Source organism: Panulirus ornatus, chromosome 48, assembly GCF_036320965.1.
Source record: "Panulirus ornatus isolate Po-2019 chromosome 48, ASM3632096v1, whole genome shotgun sequence".
NCBI classification, from domain to species: Eukaryota; Metazoa; Arthropoda; class Malacostraca; order Decapoda; family Palinuridae; genus Panulirus; species Panulirus ornatus.
Genome location: NC_092271.1, coordinates 29,334,923 through 29,356,019, shown reverse-complemented (window position 1 = coordinate 29,356,019; position 21,097 = coordinate 29,334,923). Strand labels below are relative to the sequence as shown.

General features: G+C 39.3%; 1 protein-coding gene across 3 annotated transcripts in view; it reads left to right on the top strand.

The window, feature by feature from the left end:
* Window positions 1-21,097, top strand: part of LOC139763928 (transmembrane protein 62-like) — a 76,292-nt gene that overhangs the window by 22,300 nt on the left and 32,895 nt on the right. For all 3 annotated transcript variants that reach the window (XM_071690388.1, XM_071690386.1, XM_071690387.1), the window contains 3 exons: window positions 329-550; window positions 2,818-3,031; window positions 3,313-3,444. In XM_071690388.1, the coding sequence (XP_071546489.1) occupies window positions 329-550; window positions 2,818-3,031; window positions 3,313-3,444 (568 nt within the window). The remainder of the gene's footprint in view (window positions 1-328; window positions 551-2,817; window positions 3,032-3,312; window positions 3,445-21,097) is intronic.

Genomic DNA, 21,097 nt, shown 5'->3' with positions numbered 1-21,097 from the left:
TGTGTGCATATGTGCTTCTTGCGCAGTGTTGGTAACACACTGCTAGCCCGGTGATGATTGCATTATTCCAAACTTAAGCCTGTGTATGTTAAGAAAAAGTGTAAATGGACTGTGAATGTCTTTCTAAAAATAGCATAAAGGCAAATATGGGAAAATCATTAGGGGTGGTTTTTTGCTGATTATTGATTGTGTTTACATTGGTTAAAATAGGACTGCTCTTGTCAGATCATATGATTTTGAAAAAGATATTGCTCATTTATCACATTTTTAAAGCAGTATTAGAAATGTGCTTTTTGTTTTTTATTCTGATGATTTCAATCTTATGCAGATAATTTTGATGAAGTACAACAGGCCCACTTCAAAACACATGCAGTGCAGGTAAACTTTAGCAGCACACGGACTGCAAAGGCTACCATTATTCAAGGAAGTGATGGTCAGAATGTTACCTTGCTACCTCTGGATGCCTCACTCAAGCCAGGAATTCGTGCTTACAATTTTTTGGGATATCTTCCAGAGGAAGAGTTTCAGAAATTGCTTGAAGCAACACAAGGTGAGTCTGTAACTGATGACTGGTTGAAGTATTTATTGAGGAATAATAGAATAATGGTAGAATAATAATAGAATTTAGGTTTGCGGCAGGGGTGTGTGATGTCTCCATGGTTGTTTAATTTGTTTATGGATGGGGTTGTTAGGGAGGTGAATGCAAGAGTTTTGGAAAGAGGGGCAAGTATGAAGTCTGTTGGGGATGAGAGAGCTTGGGAAGTGAGTCAGTTGTTGTTCGCTGATGATACAGCGCTGGTGGCTGATTCATGTGAGAAACTGCAGAAGCTGGTGACTGAGTTTGGTAAAGTGTGTGAAAGAAGAAAGTTAAGAGTAAATGTGAATAAGAGCAAGGTTATTAGGTACAGTAGGGTTGAGGGTCAATTCAATTGGGAGGTGAGTTTGAATGGAGAAAAACTGGAGGAAGTGAAGTGTTTTAGATATCTGGGAGTGGATCTGGCAGCGGATGGAACCATGGAAGCGGAAGTGGATCATAGGGTGGGGGAGGGGGCGAAAATTCTGGGAGCCTTGAAGAATGTGTGGAAGTCGAGAACATTGTCTCGGAAAGCAAAAATGGGTATGTTTGAAGGAATAGTGGTTCCAACAATGTTGTATGGTTGCGAGGCGTGGACTATGGATAGAGTTGTGCGCAGGAGGATGGATGTGCTGGAAATGAGATGTTTGAGGACAATGTGTGGTGTGAGGTGGTTTGATCGAGTAAGTAACGTAAGGGTGAGAGTGATGTGTGGAAATAAAAAGAGCGTGGTTGAGAGAGCAGAAGAGGGTGTTTTGAAATGGTTTGGTCACATGGAGAGAATGAGTGAGGAAAGATTGACCAAGAGGATATACATGTCGGAGGTGGAGGGAACGAGGAGAAGAGGGAGACCAAATTGGAGGTGGAAAGATGGAGTGAAAAAGATTTTGTGTGATCGGGGCCTGAACATGCAGGAGGGTGAAAGGAGGGCAAAGAATAGAGTGAATTGGAGCGATGTGGTATACCGAGGTTGACGTGCTGTCAGTGGATTGAATCAAGGCATGTGTATGGGGGTGGGTTGGGCCATTTCTTTCGTCTGTTTCCTTGCGCTACCTCGCAAACGCGGGAGAGCAAAAAAAAAAAAAAAAAAAAAATAATAGAACGAATAGAATGTAGAGTTGGTGTAGCATTTAGCATTCCTGACCATGACGCATTCATGGGCCGCCCAGAGTGAGCGCATAAGATCGAGTCCTAGTTGCAGCAGTCGGTCCGCAGTCAACCTAGCTGTCCATCCACCCCTAGGGGTTGGTCAATAAGATGGATACCTGGCTCAGGCGGCAGGTTTGGGTGGTATTGCAGTGGGACTTATTAAAAAAGGGGATGACTGTGCTGTTGACTGGTTGGTAAGGACATTCAGTGTATGTATGGATCATGGTGAAGTGCCTGAGGATTGCATGCATACTGCCATTATACAAAGGCAAAGGGGATAAAGGTGAATGTTCAAACTACAGAGGCATAAGTTTGTTGAGTATTCCTGGGATATTGTATGGGAGGGTATTGATTGAGAGGGTAAAGGCATGTGCAGAGCATTAGGTTGGGAAAGAGCAGTGTGGTTTCAGAAGTGGTAGAGGATGTGTGGATCAGAGGTTTGCTTTAAAGAATGTGTGTGAGAAATACTTTAAAAAACAGATAGATTTGTATGTTGCATTTCTGGATCTGGAGAAGGCATATGATAGGGTTGATAGAGATACTTTGTGGAAGGTTTTAAGAGTATACGGTGTGGGAAGTAAGTTGCCAGAAGCAGTGAAAAGTTTTTACCGAGGATGTAAGGCATGTGTACGAGTAGGAAGAGAGGAGAGTTATTGGTTCCCAGTGAATGTCAATTTGTGGCAGGGGTGTGAGATGTCCCAATGGTTTTTGAAAATTTTCAAAAACAGATGTTAGGAGAAGACTTTGCATATTTTACCTTAATGAACAGTAGGAAATGGCTTATTGAGCAAAGATTTAAAGGATTGCTAAATAGGATAGGATTTGAGTGCAAAACAAAAATAGCATTAGTATGATATTAGTAGAAATTTAGCATTGTAGACTTGTAGAAATGTCATTACTTATTTGACTAGGACAGCTGTAACTGAAAGTATATTTTTACTATTTTATGAATTGATAAAAGGAATATTTGGAAAGTACCTGAACATCCACTGCTGCCAAACTTTTCTTCTTTTTTTTTTCTTTATAATTTCCTTCATTGAAAGTTTTATCTCAGCATTTTTTACATAACCAATGAAAAATTTATGATTAACCAGAAGCGCATGCCAAAGGTGACATCATCCTGTTCTATGGCCATTACCCAACAAGCACCATTGTGTCGGCAAAGGATATGCGGAAACTGTTAGCCATGGGAACAGCCTATCTGTGTGGGCACCTTCATACTGGATTTGGGTTTGTTGACCCAATGTGGACCAGACACACAACTGGACTTTTGGAAGTAGAATTAGCAGACTGGTTCCATAATCACAGGTAATAAATTTTCTTATTTTCTTATCTCATAAAGAATTACAAAGTGAATAATGAATCCCATAGATATCTGTACTGTAGATTGTAATCATCATGATGTGATATAGTTTTACCATTTTGTGTTTGTCTTATATGAACAGAGGGTATTAGCCTTCTTTTATTTTCAGCTCAACTGCATGAAGGTGGTTTAGAGAGGGCATAGATATCTGGTGTTTAATGATATCTGGATGAATGTATGGTAATTTGTACCAGTAAAGAATTGATAGTATGAAACCTCTTTTCAGGTATCGCATATTAGCAGTTGACAATGGGCACTTGACATGGATTGATGTAACTCATCCTTCCTGGCCAGTTGTTATAGTATCGGGTGTAGGACGCTACCCAAAAGGACAAGCTTCTGTAAGATATGTTGTTAGGTGAGGTTTCCATTTCAGACTCCTGATTTTTCATTCTCTGATTTTGATAACATATCTTTCTTTATGTTAATTGCCCATTTGGAATTTCTTTTGAAAATTTTTATCATAATTACATAATGCTTTGTAGTATATTGCAAAATGTAGACAGAAGGCATGTTTGGACTATATAATTTTTACATCTGAATGCCTTAACTATGGCTGTTTCGATTTTCATCTGAATGCCTTAACTGTGGCTGTTTCACCCCAGACAGAAATGAATCTCGCTTACACCCTCCAGTCACCTTGAATGGACAGTCTCTCCCTCTGAGCAAAACATGACATTCTAGGCATGACATTCACTCCCTACACCATTAACATCATCACAAAAGCTGCACATATATTAAATGTCCTCAGAACCACAACTGGCACCAAACTTGAACAAAAAAGAAAAAAGAATCCATCAGCAGTGATACAAACACATATTGACTAAAAGAAAGGCAAATTCAGTCCAGAATCAGCTTCAAGGAAAATAAGTTTAATGTACTCAAATGCCCAGAGCATCATTACGAAATGCATTGGACTTATATTCTATGCATTTACTGAAAAACTAAACATTATTGCAATCTCAGAAACATGGGCACACTTAGAGAATGAACAACTATTTTTCATGTGGATAATTTCATACAAGGCTTCTTAATCCTTTCCAGTATTATATCTTACCTCTCATCCTTTAGACAGACAGAGCACATTATGACTTTATGCTCAAAAACCTTTGTTGTAATGTTCACTAAACTCCCGTTACTTGACTAACTTTAGTTTCCTTCACTTCACCGTGAAGTATGTATTTTTGTCCCATTTCATAAATTAATCACAGACTTTCTTTATCTTTAAAAGAACTTACCACATTTATTTATGAATTTTTCCATGTCAGCTTTATGAAATTTATAACCCTTATCACCAAGTTTTGCAGTCTGCCCAGAATAGAACCATTAGCAATACCCGGATACAAACTGTTAACAAAAGATTGCTTATACAGGGTAGGTGGTGAAGCTTTGACTTACGTTGATAACAATTTAAGTTCTATTAAAATAAGCAAAGTAGACACGCACACTTATGACTCTCTTTATATTTACATAACCGACAAGTTGATAAGTAAACTATGTCAGCATTATTTACAGACCTCCTAAGCAAAAAGAAGACGAAAATACGATGCTTTACAATGAAATCAGAACTATAGTAAACAGTAGAGAGGTTATGATAGTAGGAGACTTCAATAGTCCAAACATAAACTGGATCATGTGAACAGGTGACCAAGAGGGAATGAGAGTAATGGAACTTATGAAAAGACGCTTCTCTGGAACAGGTAATTAAAAAAACAACTAGAGGTGAAAACATTCTTGATCTTAGCCTCACAAGTGACACAAACTTAATCAACTCTTGCAAAGTAGGTGAGAGTTTGTCAAACAGAGATCACAGTTTCATTAGAGTAGAGATGAATTTAGATTATGAAATAAATGACAACAAACTCTTGATCACAGATTATAAGTAAGCATATTTTGAAAACATTAGACATGAAATTCGCAGTACCAGTTGGACAAAACTTCTTGATGTTCACACAGTAGAGGAAATGTGGAATAATTCTAGAAACACACTACTTGAGGTTGAAAATAAACATATTCCATGAATTATGAAAAGAACTTGCAATATTTCAAGACCATCATGGATGAATAGGAGAATAGAAGGACTGATTTGCCAAAAGAAGAAAGCATAAAAGAGATTCAAATCAATGGGAACCAGTGAAAATCACCAGGAATTAATCAAAATCCAAAGAGAGTGTAAGAAGGTCATAAGACATAAACTCGAGGAAAAAAATAGAGTTTCCTTGAAAGTTAAGAAAAATTCTAAGGAATTCTTAAAAAGCATAAGACAGAGGAAGAGTAGAATAAGGAATTGGACCATTACAAAACAAACACAACACAGTTGGAGAAACATCTTAAATACTGCAACCAGTGAAAGTGTTTCAAGAATCTGATGAAGAAGAGTTGAAGTTTAGAGGAATAAAGAGCTCTGAAATACTTAGATACTTGGATCAATTAAGTCCTAACAAATCCAACGGCCCAGATAATTTAGCTCCAAGATTTTCAAAAGAGGTCAGGAGACAGCTGACATACCCCATATCAAAAATATTCAGCAAATTTCTATTGGATGGTCAAATGCGAACTGACTGGAAACTAGCAAATGTTACTCCTATATATATATAAAAAAGGTGACAAAGAATGTGCTTTGAACTACTGCCCAATTACCCTTACATCAGCATTAGGTAAAATGATGTAAAATATATTATGAGATAGAATTGTCACATTTCTTGAAGATCACAAAATTATATTGGACAAGCAACACATTTTCTGAGTAGAAGATCCTACCTGACAAATTTACTGGAAATTTTTAATGTTATCAGAATTAGGATGAAAAGTACTGTCTGATGATATATATATAGATTTCCAAAGGGCTTTTGAAAAAGGTTTATTGAAATGGTTTGGTCACATGGAAGAATGAGTGAGGAAAGATTGACAAAGAGGATGTATGTGTCAGAAGTGGAGGGAACGAGAAGTTGGAGACCAAATTGGAGATGGAAGGATGGAGTGAAGAAGATTTTGAGCAATCGGGGCCTGCATACATGCAGGAAGGTGAAAGGTGTGCAAGGAATAGAGTGAATTGGAATGATGCGTTATACTGGGGTCGATACGCTGTCAGTGGATTGAACCAGGGCATGTGAAGCGTCTGGGGTAAACCATGGAAAGTTTTGTGGGGCCTGGATGTGGAAAGGGAGCTGTGGTTTTGGTGCATTATACATGACAACTAGAGACTGAGTGTGAATGAATGTGGCCTTTGTTGTCTTTTCCTAGCGCTACTTCGCGGGTGTGCGTGGGAAGGGGGGTTGTCATTTCATGTGTGACGGGGTGGTGACAGGAAATGAATAAAGGCAGCAAGTATGAATTATGTACATGTGTATATATGTATATGTCTGTATATATATATAAATATATATATATATATATGTCTGTATATATATATATATAAATATATATATATATATATATATATATATATATATATATATATATATATATATATATATATATATATTTATTTATTTTATTTATTATACTTTGTCGCTGTCTCCCGCGTTTGCGAGGTAGCGCAAGGAAACAGACAAAAGAAATGCCCCCCCCCCCCCATACACATGTATATACATACGTCCACACACGCAAATATACATACCTACACAGCTTTCCATGGTTTACCCCAGACGCTTCACATGCCTTGCTTCAATCCACTGACAGCACGTCAACCCCGGTATACCACATCGCTCCAATTCACTCTATTCCTTGCCCTCCTTTCACCCTCCTGCATGTTCAGGCCCCGATCACACAAAATCTTTTTCACTCCATCTTTCCACCTCCAATTTGGTCTCCCTCTTCTCCTTGTTCCCTCCACCTCCAACACATATATCCTCTTGGTCAATCTTTCCTCACTCATCCTCTCCATGTGCCCAAACCACTTCAAAACACCCTCTTCTGCTCTCTCAACCACGCTCTTTTTATTTCCACACATCTCTCTTACCCTTACGTTACTCACTCGATCAAACCACCTCACACCACACATTGTCCTCAAACATCTCATTTCCAGCACATCCATCCTCCTGCGCACAACTCTATCCATAGCCCACGCCTCGCAACCATACAACATTGTTGGAACCACTATTCCTTCAAACATACCCATTTTTGCTTTCCGAGATAATGTTCTCGACTTCCACACATTCTTCAAGGCCCCCAGGATTTTCGCCCCCTCCCCCACCCTATGATCCACTTCCGCTTCCATGGTTCCATCCGCTGCCAGATCCACTCCCAGATATCTAAAACACTTCACTTCCTCCATATATATATATATATATATATATATATATATATATATATATATATATATATATATATATATTAAGGTATTAAGGTATTAAGAATATATGGTGTGGGAGGAAAGTTGTTAGAAGCAGTGAAAAGTTTTTATCGTGGATGTAAGGCATGTGTATGTGTAGGAAGAGAGGAAAGTGATTGGTTCTCAGTGAATGTAGGTTTGCGGCAGGGGTGTGTGATGTCTCCATGGTTGTTTAATTTGTTTATGGATGGGGTTGTTAGGGAGGTAAATGCAAGAGTTTTGGAAAGAGGGGCAAGTATGAAGTCTGTTGGGGATGAGAGAGCTTGGGAAGTGAGTCAGTTGTTGTTCGCTGATGATACAGCGCTGGTGGCTGATTCATGTGAGAAACTGCAGAAACTGGTGACTGAGTTTGGTAAAGTGTGTGGAAGAAGAAAGTTAAGAGTAAATGTGAATAAGAGCAAGGTTATTAGGTACAGTAGGGTTGAGGGTCAAGTCAATTGGGAGGTGAGTTTGAATGGAGAAAAACTGGAGGAAGTGAAGTGTTTTAGATATCTGGGAGTGGATCTGGCAGCGGATGGAACCATGGAAGCGGAAGTGGATCATAGGGTGGGGGAGGGGGTGAAAATTCTGGGAGCCTTGAAGAATGTGTGGAAGTCGAGAACATTATCTCGGAAAGCAAAAATGGGTATGTTTGAAGGAATAGTGGTTCCAACAATGTTGTATGGTTGCGAGGCGTGGGCTATGGATAGAGTTGTGCGCAGGAGGATGGATGTGCTGGAAATGAGATGTTTGAGGACAATGTGTGGTGTAAGGTGGTTTGATCGAGTAAGTAACGTAAGGGTAAGAGAGATGTGTGGAAATAAAAAGAGCGTGGTTGAGAGAGCAGAAGAGAGTGTTTTGAAGTGGTTTGGGCATATGGAGAGAATGAGTGAGGAAAGATTGACCAAGAGGATATACATGTCGGAGGTGGAGGGAACGAGGAGAAGAGGGAGACCAAATTGGAGGTGGAAAGATGGAGTGAAAAAGATTTTGTGTGATCGGGGCCTGAACATGCAGGAGGGTGAAAGGAGGGCAAGGAATAGAGTGAATTGGAGCGATGTGATATACCGGGGTTGACGTGCTGTCAGTGGATTGAATCAAGGCATGTGTATGGGGGTGGGTTGGCCATTTCTTTCGTCTGTTTCCTTGCGCTACCTCGCAAACGCGGGAGAGCAAAAAAAAAAAAAAAAAAAAAAATAATAGAACGAATAGAATGTAGAGTTGGTGTAGCATTTAGCATTCCTGACCATGACGCATTCATGGGCCGCCCAGAGTGAGCGCATAAGATCGAGTCCTAGTTGCAGCAGTCGGATCCGCGAGTCAACCTAGCAGTCATCACCCCTAGGGTTAGGTCAATAAGATGGCTACCGTGTCTCAGGCGGCAAGGTTTGGGTGGATTGCAGTGGGACTTATTAAAAAAAGGGATGACTGTGCTGTTGACTTGGTTGGTACGGAATTCAGTGTATGTATGGATCATGGTGAAGTGCCTGAGGATTGCCTGCTATACTGCCATTATACAAAGGCAAAGGGGATAAAGGTGAATGTTCAAACTACAGAGGCATAAGTTTGTTGAATTATTCCTGGATAATTGTATGGGAGGGTATTGATTGAGAGGGTAAAGGCAGTGCAGAGCATTAGGTTTGGGAAAGAGCAGTGTGGTTTCAGAGTGTAGAGGATTGTTGGAACAGAGGTTTGCTTTAAAGAATGTGTGTGAGAAATACTTTAAAAAACAGATAGATTTGTATGTTGCATTCGGATCTGGAGAAGGCATATGATAGGGTTGATAGAGATACTTTGTGGAAGGTTTTAAGAGTATACAGTGTGGAGTAAGTTGCCAAGTAGCAGTGAAAATTTTTTTACCGGAGGATGTAAGGCCATTGTAAACGAGTAGAAGAAGGAAGATTATTGGTTTCCCAGTTGAATGTCAATTTGTGCAGGGGTGTGAGATGTCCCAATGGTTTTTGAAAATTTTCAAAAACAGATGTTAGGAGAAGACTTTGCATATTTTACCTTAATGAACAGTAGGAAATGGCTTATTGAGCAAAGATTTAAAGGATTGCTAAATAGGATAGGATTGAGTGCAAAACAAAAATAGCATTAGTATGATATTAGTAGAAATTTAGCATTGTAGACTTGTAGAAATGTCATTACTTATTTGACTAGGACAGCTGTAACTGAAAGTATATTTTTACTATTTTATGAATTGATAAAAGGATATTTGGAAAGTACCTGAAATCCACTGCTGCCAAACTTTTCTTCTTTTTTTTTTCTTTATAATTTCCTTCATTGAAAGTTTTATCTCAGCATTTTTTACATAACCAATGAAAAATTTATGATTAACCAGAAGCGCATGCCAAAGGTGACATCATCCTGTTCTATGGCCATTACCCAACAAGCACCATTGTGTCGGCAAAGGATATGCGGAAACTGTTAGCCATGGGAACAGCCTATCCTGTGTGGGCACCTTCATACTGGATTTGGGTTTGTTGACCCAATGTGGACCAGACACACAACTGGACTTTTGGAAGTAGAATTAGCAGACTGGTTCCATAATCACAGGTAATAAATTTTCTTATTTTCTATCTCATAAAGAATTACAAAGTGAATAATGAATCCCATAGATATCTGTACTGTAGATTGTAATCATCATGATGGTGAATAGTTTTACTACCATTTTGGTGTTTGTCTTATATGAACAGAGGGTATTAGCCTTCTTTTATTTTCAGCTCAACTGCATGAAGGTGTTTAGAGAGGGCATAGATATCTGGTGTTTAATGATATCTGGATGAATGTATGGTAATTTGTACCAGTAAAGAATTGATAGTATGAAACCTCTTTCAGGTATCGCATATTAGCAGTTGACAATGGCACTTGACATGGATTGATGTAACTCATCCTTCCATGGCCAGTTGTTATTTATAGTATCGAGTGTAAGGACGCTACCCAAAAGGACAAGCATCTGTAAGATATGTTGTTAGGTGAGGTTTCCATTTCAGACTCCTGATTTTTCATTCTCTGATTTTGATAACATATCTTTCTTAATGTTAATTGCCCATTTGGAATTTCTTTTGAAAATTTTTATCATAATTACATAATGCTTTGTAGTATATTGCAAAATGTAGACAAGAAGGCATGTTTGGACTATATAATTTTTACATCTGAATGCCTTAACTATGGCTGTTTCGATTTTCATCTGAATGCCTTAACTGTGGCTGTTTCACCCCAGGACAGAAATGAATCTCGCTTACACCCTCCAGTCACCTTGAATGGACATCTCTCCCTCTGAGCAAAACATGACATTCTAGGCATGACATTCACTCCCTACACCATTAACATCATCACAAAAGCTGCACATATATTAAATGTCCTCAGAACCACAACTGCACCAAACTTGAACAAAAAAGAAAAAAAGAATCCATCAGCAGTGATACAAACACATATTGACTAAAAGAAAGGCAAATTCCAGTCCAGAATCAGCTTCAAGTAAAAATAAGTTTAATGTACTCAAATGCCCAGAGCATCATTACGAAATGCATTGGACTTATATTCTATGCATTTACTGAAAAACTAAACATTATTGCAATCTCAGAAACATGGGCACACTTAGAGAATGAACAACTATTTTTCATGTGGATAATTTCATACAAGGCTTCTTAATCCTTTCCAGTAATATATCATAACCTCTCAAATCCTTTAGACAGACAGAGCACATTATGACTTTATGCTCAAAAAACCTTTGTTGTAATGTTCACTAAACTCCCGTTACTTGACTAACTTTAGTTTCCTTCACTTCACCGTGAAGTATGTATTTTTGTCCCATTTCATAAATTAATCACAGACTTTCTTTATCTTTAAAAGAACTTACCACATTTATTTATGAATTTTCCATGTCAGCTTTATGAAATTTATAACCCTTATCACCAAGTTTTGCAGTCTGCCAGATGAGAACCATTAGCAATACCGGATACAAACTGTTAACAAAAGATTGCTTATACAGGGTAGGTGGTGAAGCTTTGACATACCTTGATAACAAATTAAGTTCTATTAAAATAAGCAAAGTAGACAACACTCACACTTATGACCTCTTTATATTTACATAACCGACAAGTTGAATAAGTAAACTATGTCAGCATTATTTTACAACCTCCTAAGCAAAAAGAAGACGAAAATACGATGCTTTACAATGAAATCAGAACTATATTAAACAGATAGAAGAGTTTCTTGAATAGTAGAATTCCAATAGTCCAAACATAAACTGGAATCATGTGAACAGGTGACCAAGAGGGAATGAGAGTAATGTGAACTTATGAAAAGACGCTTCTCTGAACAGTAATTAAAAAAACAACTAGAGGTGAAAACATTCTGATCTTAGCCTCACAAGTGACACAAAAACTAATCAACTCTTGCAAAGTAGGTGAGAGTTTGTCAAACAGAGATCACAGTATTTCAATAGAGGTAAAGAATGAATTTAGATTATGAAATAAATGACAACAAAACTCTTGATCACAGATTATAAGTAAGCATATTTTGAAAACATTAGACATGAAATTCGCAGTACCAGTTGGACAAAACTTCTTGATGTTCACACAGTAGAGGAAATGTGGAATAATTCTAGAAACACACTACTTGAGGTTGAAAATAAACATATTCCCATGAATTTATGAAAAGAACTTGCAATATTTCAAGACCATCATGGATGAATAGGAGAATAAAAGGACTGATTTGCCAAAAGAAGAAAGCATAAAAGAGATTCAAATCAATGGGAACCAGTGAAAATCACCAGGAATTAATCAAAATCCAAAGAGAGTGTAAGAAGGTCATAAGACATAAACTCGAGGAAAAAAATAGAGTTTCCTTGAAAGTTAAGAAAAAATCTAAGGAATTCTTAAAAAGCATAAGACAGAGGAAGAGTAGAATAAGGAATTGGACCATTACAAAACAAACACAACACAGTTGGAGAAACATCTTAAATACTGCAACCAGTGAAAGTGTTTCAAGAATCTGATGAAGAAGAGTGCAAGTTTAGAGTGAATAAAGAGCTCTGAAATACTTAGATACTTGGATCAATTAAGTCCTAACAAATCCAACGGCCCAGATAATTTAGCTCCAAGATTTTCAAAAGAGGTCAGGAGACAGCTGACATACCCCATATCAAAAATATTCAGCAAATTTCTATTGGATGGTCAAATGCGAACTGACTGGAAACTAGCAAATGTTACTCCTATATATATATAAAAAAGGTGACAAAGAATGTGCTTTGAACTACTGCCCAATTACCCTTACATCAGCATTAGTAAAATGATGTAAAATATCTATTATGAGATAGAATTGTCACATTTCTTGAAGATCACAAAATTATATTGGACAAGCAACACATTTTCTGAGTAGAAGATCCTACCTGACAAATTTACTGGAAATTTTTAATGTTATCAGAATTAGGATGAAAAGTACTGTCTGATGATATATATATAGATTCCAAAGGCTTTTGAAAAAGGTTTATTGAAATGGTTTGGTCACATGGAAGAATGAGTGAGGAAAGATTGACAAAGAGGATGTATGTGTCAGAAGTGGAGGAACGAGAAGTTGGAGACCAAATTGAGATGGAAGGATGGAGTGAAGAAGATTTGAGCAATCGGGGCCTGCAATACATGCAGGAAGGTGAAAGGTGTGCAAGGAATAGAGTGAATTGGAAAGATTCGTTATACAGGGGTCGATACGCTGTCAGTGGATTGAACCAGGGCATGTGAAGCGTCTGGGGTAAACCATGGAAAGTTTGTGGGGCCTGGATGTGGAAAGGTAGCTGTGTGTTTGGTGCATTATACATGACAACTAGAGACTGAGTGTGAATGAATGTGGCCTTTGTTGTCTTTTCCTAGCGCTACTTCGCGGGTGTGCAGTGAAGGGGGTTGTCATTTCATGTGTGACGGGGTGGTGACAGGAAATGAATAAAGGCAGCAAGTATGAATTATGTACATGTGTATATATTATATGTCTGTATATATATATAATATATATATATATATATATATAATATATAATATATATATATATATATATAATATATAAATATAATATATATATAATATATATATAATATATATATATATATATATATTTATTTATTTTATTTATTTTGCTTTGTCGCTGTCTCCCGCGTTTGCGAGGTAGCGCAAGGAAACAGACAAAAGAAATGCCCCCCCCCCCCCATACACATGTATATACATACATGTCCACACACGCAAATATACATACCTACACAGCTTTCCATGGTTTACCCCAGAACGCTTCACATGCCTTGCTTCAATCCACTGACAGCACGTCAACCCCCGGTATACCACATCGATCCAATTCACTCTATTCCTTGCCCTCCTTTCACCCTCCTGCATGTTCAGGCCCCGATCACACAAAATCTTTTTCTCACATCTTCTCCATCTTCTTCTCACATCACCACTACTTGTTATCACCTCCCCATTTGCGCCCTTCACTGAAGTTCCCATTTGCTCCCTTGTCTTACGCACTTTATTTACCTCCTTCCAGAACATCTTTTTATTCTCCCTAAAATTTAATGATACTCTCTCACCCCAACTCTCATTTGCCCTCTTTTTCACCTCTTGCACCTTTCTCTTGACCTCCTGTCTCTTTCTTTTATACATCTCCCACTCAGTTGCATTTTTTCCCTGCAAAAATCGTCCAAATGCCTCTCTCTTCTCTTTCACTAATAATCTTACTTCTTCATCCCACTACTCACTACCTTTTCTAATCAACCCACCTCCCACGCTTCTCATGCCACAAGAGAGAATGAGTGAGGAAAGATATTATCCCTGGGGATAGGGGAGAAAGAAAACTTCCCACGTATTCCCTGCGTGTTGTAAAGGCAACTAAAAGGGAAGGGAGCGGGTTGCTGGAAATCCTCCCCTCTCATTTTTTTTTTATTTTCCAAAAGAAGGGACAGAGAAGGGGGCCAGGTGAGGATATTCCCTCAAAGGTCCAGTCCTCTGTTCTTAATGCTACCATCGCTAATGGGGAAATGGCGAATAGTATGAAAAAAAAATATATATATATATATATATATATATATATATATATATATATATATAATTTATTTATTTTATTTATTTTTTCTTTGTCGCTGTCTCCCGTGTTAGCGAGGTAGCGCAAGGAAACAGACGAAAGAATGGCCCAACCCGCCCACATACACATGTATATACATACATGTCCACACACGCACAATATACATACCTATACATCTCAATGTATACATATATATACACACACAGACATATACAGATATACACATGTACTTAATTCCATACTTCTGCCTTTATTTGTTTCCATCGCCACCGTAATCGCCACACATGGAATAACAACCCCCTCCCCCCTCATGTGTGCGAGTAGCGCGAGGAAAAACACCAAAGGCCCCATTCGTTCACCTCAGTCTCTAGCTTCATGTAATAAAGCCAAAACCGAAACCACAGCTCCCTTTCCACATCCAGGCCCCACACGCTTTGCATGGTTTACCCCAGAACGCTTCACATGTCCTGGTTCAATCCATTGACAGCACTTCGACCCGTATACCACAATCTTCCAATCACTCTATTCCTTGCACGCCTTTCACCCTCCTGCATGTTCAGGCCCCGATCACACAAAATCTTTTTCACTCCATCGTTTCCCACATCCAGTATTTGTCTCCCACTTCTCGTTCCCTCCGCCTTTGACACATATATCCTCTTGGTCAATCTTTCCCACTCATTCTCTCCATGTGACCAAACCATTTTAAAACACCCTCTTCTGCTCTCTCAACCACACTCTTTTTATTTCCACACATCTCTCTCACCCTTACATTACTTACTCGATTAAACCACCTCACACCACATATTGTCCCTCAAACATCTCATTTCCAGCACATCCACCCTCCTGCGCACAACTCTATCCATAGCCCACGCCTCGCAACCATACAATATTGTTGGAACCACTATTCCTTCAAACATACCCATTTTTGCTTTCCGAGATAATGTTCTCGACTTCCAAACATTCTTCAAGGCTCCCAGAATTTTCGCCCCCTCCCCCACCCTATGATTCCACTTCCGCTTCCATGGTTCCATCCGCTGCCAGATCCACTCCCAGATATCTAAAACACTTCACTTCCTCCAGCTTTTCTCCATTCAAACTTATCCTCCCCAATTGACTTGACCCTCAACCCTACTGCACCTAATAACCTTGCTCTTATTCACATTTACTCTTAACGTTCTTCTTCACACACTTTACCAAACTCAGTCACCAGCTTCTGCAGTTTCTTACATGAATCAGCCACCACAGCTGGTTCATCAGCGAACAACAACTGACTCACTTCCCAAGCTCTGTCATCCACAACAGACTGCATACTTGCCCCTCTTTCCCAAAACTCTTGCATTCACCTCCCTAACAACCCCATCCATAAACATAGTAAACAACCATGGAGACATCACACACCCCTGCCGCAAACCTACATTCACTGAGAACCAATCACTTTCCTCTCTTCCTACCCGTACACATGCCTTACATCCTCGATAAAAACTTTTCACTGCTTCTAACAACTTGCCTCCCACACCATATATTCTTAATACCATCAGCAGAGCATCGCAATCAACTCAATCAAGATGCCTTCTCCAGATCCATAAATGCTACATACTAATCCATTTGTTTTTCTAAGTATTTCTTTTCTCGCATACATTCTTCAAAGCAAACACCTGATCCACACATCCTCTTCCACTTCTGAAACCACACTGCTCTTCCCCAATCTGATGCTCTGTACATGCCTTACACCCTCTCATCAATACCCTCCCATATAATTTACCATGATACATACATACATTAAATAACCTTACCAACCAGTCAATAATACAGACACTCCCTTTTTTAATAGATTCCACTGCAATGCCATCCAAACCTGCTGCTTTGGCCGGCTTTCATCTTCCGTAAAGCTTTTACTACCTCTTCTCTCTTTACCAAGTCATTTTCCCTAACCCTCTCACTTTGCACACCACCTCGACCAGACACCCCACATCTGCCAGTGTATCATCAAACATTCAACAAACCTTCAAAATACTCACTCCATCTTCTTCTCACATCACCACTACTTGTTATCACCTCCCCATTTGCGCCCTTCACTGAAGTTCCCATTTGCTCCCTTGTCTTACGCACTTTATTTACCTCCTTCCAGAACATCTTTTTATTCTCCCTAAAATTTAATGATACTCTCTCACCCCAACTCTCATTTGCCCTCTTTTTCACCTCTTGCACCTTTCTCTTGACCTCCTGTCTCTTTCTTTTATACATCTCCCACTCAGTTGCATTTTTTCCCTGCAAAAATCGTCCAAATGCCTCTCTCTTCTCTTTCACTAATAATCTTACTTCTTCATCCCACTACTCACTACCTTTTCTAATCAACCCACCTCCCACGCTTCTCATGCCACAAGAGAGAATGAGTGAGGAAAGATATTATCCCTGGGGATAGGGGAGAAAGAATACTTCCCACGTATTCCCTGCGTGTTGTAGAAGGCAACTAAAAGGGAAGGGAGCGGGTTGCTGGAAATCCTCCCCTCTCATTTTTTTTTTATTTTCCAAAAGAAGGGACAGAGAAGGGGGCCAGGTGAGGATATTCCCTCAAAGGTCCAGTCCTCTGTTCTTAATGCTACCTCGCTAATGCGGGAAATGGCGAATAGTATGAAAAAAAAAATATATATATATATATATATATATATATATATATATATATATATATATATTTATTTATTTTATTTATTTTGCTTTGTCGCTGTCTCCCGTGTTAGCGAGGTAGCGCAAGGAAACAGACGAAAGAATGGCCCAACCCGCCCACATACACATGTATATACATACATGTCCACACACGCACAATATACATACCTATACATCTCAATGTATACATATATATACACACACAGACATATACATATATACACATGTACATAATTCATACTGTCTGCCTTTATTTGTTCCCATCGCCACCTCGCCACACATGGAATAACAACCCCCTCCCCCCTCATGTGTGCGAGGTAGCGCTAGGAAAAACACCAAAGGCCCCATTCGTTCACACTCAGTCTCTAGCTGTCATGTAATAATGCACCGAAACCACAGCTCCCTTTCCACATCCAGGCCCCACACGCTTTGCATGGTTTACCCCAGACGCTTCACATGTCCTGGTTCAATCCATTGACAGCACTTCGACCCCGGTATACCACATCGTTCCAATTCACTCTATTCCTTGCACGCCTTTCACCCTCCTGCATGTTCAGGCCCCGATCACTCAAAATCTTTTTCACTCCATCGTTCCACCTCCAATTTGGTCTCCCACTTCTCGTTCCCTCCGCCTCTGACACATATATCCTCTTGGTCAATCTTTCCCCACTCATTCTCTCCATGTGACCAAACCATTTTAAAACACCCTCTTCTGCTCTCTCAACCACACTCTTTTTATTTCCACACATCTCTCTCACCCTTACATTACTTACTCGATTAAACCACCTCACACCACATATTGTCCTCAAACATCTCATTTCCAGCACATCCACCCTCCTGCGCACAACTCTATCCATAGCCCACGCCTCGCAACCATACAATATTGTTGGAACCACTATTCCTTCAAACATACCAATTTTTGCTTTCCGAGATAATGTTCTCGACTTCCAAACATTCTTCAAGGCTCCCAGAATTTTCGCCCCCTCCCCCACCCTATGATTCACTTCCGCTTCCATGGTTCCATCCGCTGCCAGATCCACTCCCAGATATCTAAAACACTTCACTTCCTCCAGCTTTTCTCCATTCAAACTTACCTCCCAATTGACTTGACCCTCAACCCTACTGCACCTAATAACCTTGCTCTTATTCACATTTACTCTTAACGTTCTTCTTTCACACACTTTACCAAACTCAGTCACCAGCTTCTGCAGTTTCTTACATGAATCAGCCACCAGCGCTGTATCATCAGCGAACAACAACTGACTCACTTCCCAAGCTCTGTCATCCACAACAGACTGCATACTTGCCCCTCTTTCCAAAACTCTTGCATTCACCTCCCTAACAACCCCATCCATAAACATAGTAAACAACCATGGAGACATCACACACCCCTGCCGCAAACCTACATTCACTGAGAACCAATCACTTTCCTCTCTTCCTACCCGTACACATGCCTTACATCCTCGATAAAAACTTTTCACTGCTTCTAACAACTTGCCTCCCACACCATATATTCTTAATACCTTCAGCAGAGCATCTCTATCAACTCTATCATATGCCTTCTCCAGATCCATAAATGCTACATACAAATCCATTTGTTTTTCTAAGTATTTCTCGCATACATTCTTCAAAGCAAACACCTGATCCACACATCCTCTTCCACTTCTGAAACCACACTGCTCTTCCCCAATCTGATGCTCTGTACATGCCTTCACCCTCTCAATCAATACCCTCCCTTATAATTTACCAGGGATACATACATACATTAAATAACCTTACCAACCAGTCAATAATACAGACACTCCCTTTTTTAATAGATTCCACTGCAATGCCATCCAAACCTGCTGCTTTGCCGGCTTTCATCTTCCGTAAAGCTTTTACTACCTCTTCTCTCTTTACCAAGTCATTTTCCCTAACCCTCTCACTTTGCACACCACCTCGACCAAGACACCCCACATCTGCCAGTGTATCATCAAACATTCAACAAACCTTCAAAATACTCACTCCATCTCCTTCTCACCTCACCACTACTTGTTATCACCTCCCCATTAGCCCCCTTCACTGAAGTTCCCATTTGCTCCCTTGTCTTACGCACTTTATTTACCTCCTTCCAAAGCATCTTTTTATTCTTCCTGAAATTTAATGATACTCTCTCACCCCAACTCTCATTCGCCCTCTTTTTCACCTCTTGCACCTTTCTCTTGACCTCCTGCCTCTTTCTTTTATACCTTTCCCACTCATCTGCATTTTTCCCCTGCAAAAATCGTTCAAATGCCTCTCTCTTCTCTTTCACTAATAATCTTACTTCTTCATCCCACCACTCACTACCTTTTCTAATCAACCCACCTCCCACGCTTCTTATGCCACAAGCATCTTTTGCGCAAGCCATCACTGCTTCCCTAAATACATCCCATTCCTCCCCCACTCCCCTTACCTCCTTTGTTCTCACCTTTTTCCATTCTGTACTCAGTCTCTCCTGGTACTTCCTCACACAAGTCTCCTTCCCAAGCTCACTTACTCTCACCACTCTCTTCACCCCAACAGCCTCTCTTCTTTTCTGAAAGCCCCCACAAATCTTCACCTTTGCTTCCACAAGATAATGATCAGACATCTCCAGTTGCACCTCTCAGCACATTAACATCCAAAAGTCTCTCTTTCGTGCGCCTATCAATTAACACGTAATCCAATAACGCTCTTTGGCCATTTCTCCTACTTACATACGTATACTTATGTATATCTCGCTTTTTAAACCAGGTATTCCCAATCACCAGTCCTTTTTCAGCACATAAATCTACAAGCTCTTCACCATTTCCATTTACAACACTGAACACTCCATGTATACCAATTATTCCCTCAACTGCCACATTACTCACCTTTGCATTCAAATCACCCATCACTATAACCCGGTCTTGTGCATCAAAACCACTAACACACTCATTCAGCTGCTCCCAAAACACTTGCCTCTCATGATCTTTCTTCTCATGCCCAGGTGCATATGCACCAATAATCACCCATCTCTCTCCATCAACTTTCAGTTTTACCCATATCAATCTAGAATTTACTTTCTTACACTCTATCACATACTCCCACAACTCCTGATTCAGGAGTAGTGCTACTCCTTCCCTTGCTCTTGTCCTCTCACTAACCCCTGACTTTACTCCCAAGACATTCCCAAACCACTCTTCCCCTTTACCCTTTAGCTTCGTTTCACTCAGAGCCAAAACATCCAGGTTCCTTTCCTCAAACATACTACCTATCTCTCCTTTTTTCTCATCTTGGTTACATCCACACACATTTAGACATTATATATATATATATATATATATATATATATATATATATATATATATATATATATATATATATATATAAATATTATATTTTTTATTTATTCTTTTTATTATACTTTGTCGCTGCCTCTCGCGTTTGCGAGGTAGCGAGGTGAGGATATATATATATATATATATATATATATATATATATATATATATATATATATATATATATATATATGTATACGTTGAAATGTATAGGTATGTATATGTGTGTGTGTGTCATGTATGTATATACATGTGTATGTGGGTGGGTTGGGCCATTCTTTCATCTGTTTCCTTGCACTACCTCGCTAATGCGGGAGACAGCGACAGAGTATAATAAGAAAAATAGATAAAAGGCTTTTGATAAAGTACTTACAAGAGACTTTTACATAAACTCAAAGCATAGAGAATCAGTTAAGAACTCTGTACTTGAATCAGAAACTGGCATACCAGAAGAAAGCAGCGTGTGGTGTAAAACAACGAAGGCTTGGATTGGCTAAACATAATGAGTAGTGTGCCACAGGGGTCAGTCCTAGGCCCCATTCTTTTCATAATATACATTAATGACCTAGAACTCAGTCTCATATCTAAGATCTTCAAATTTGCTGATGATACTAAACTAGAAAGAAGAGCTGTAAACAGGCGGG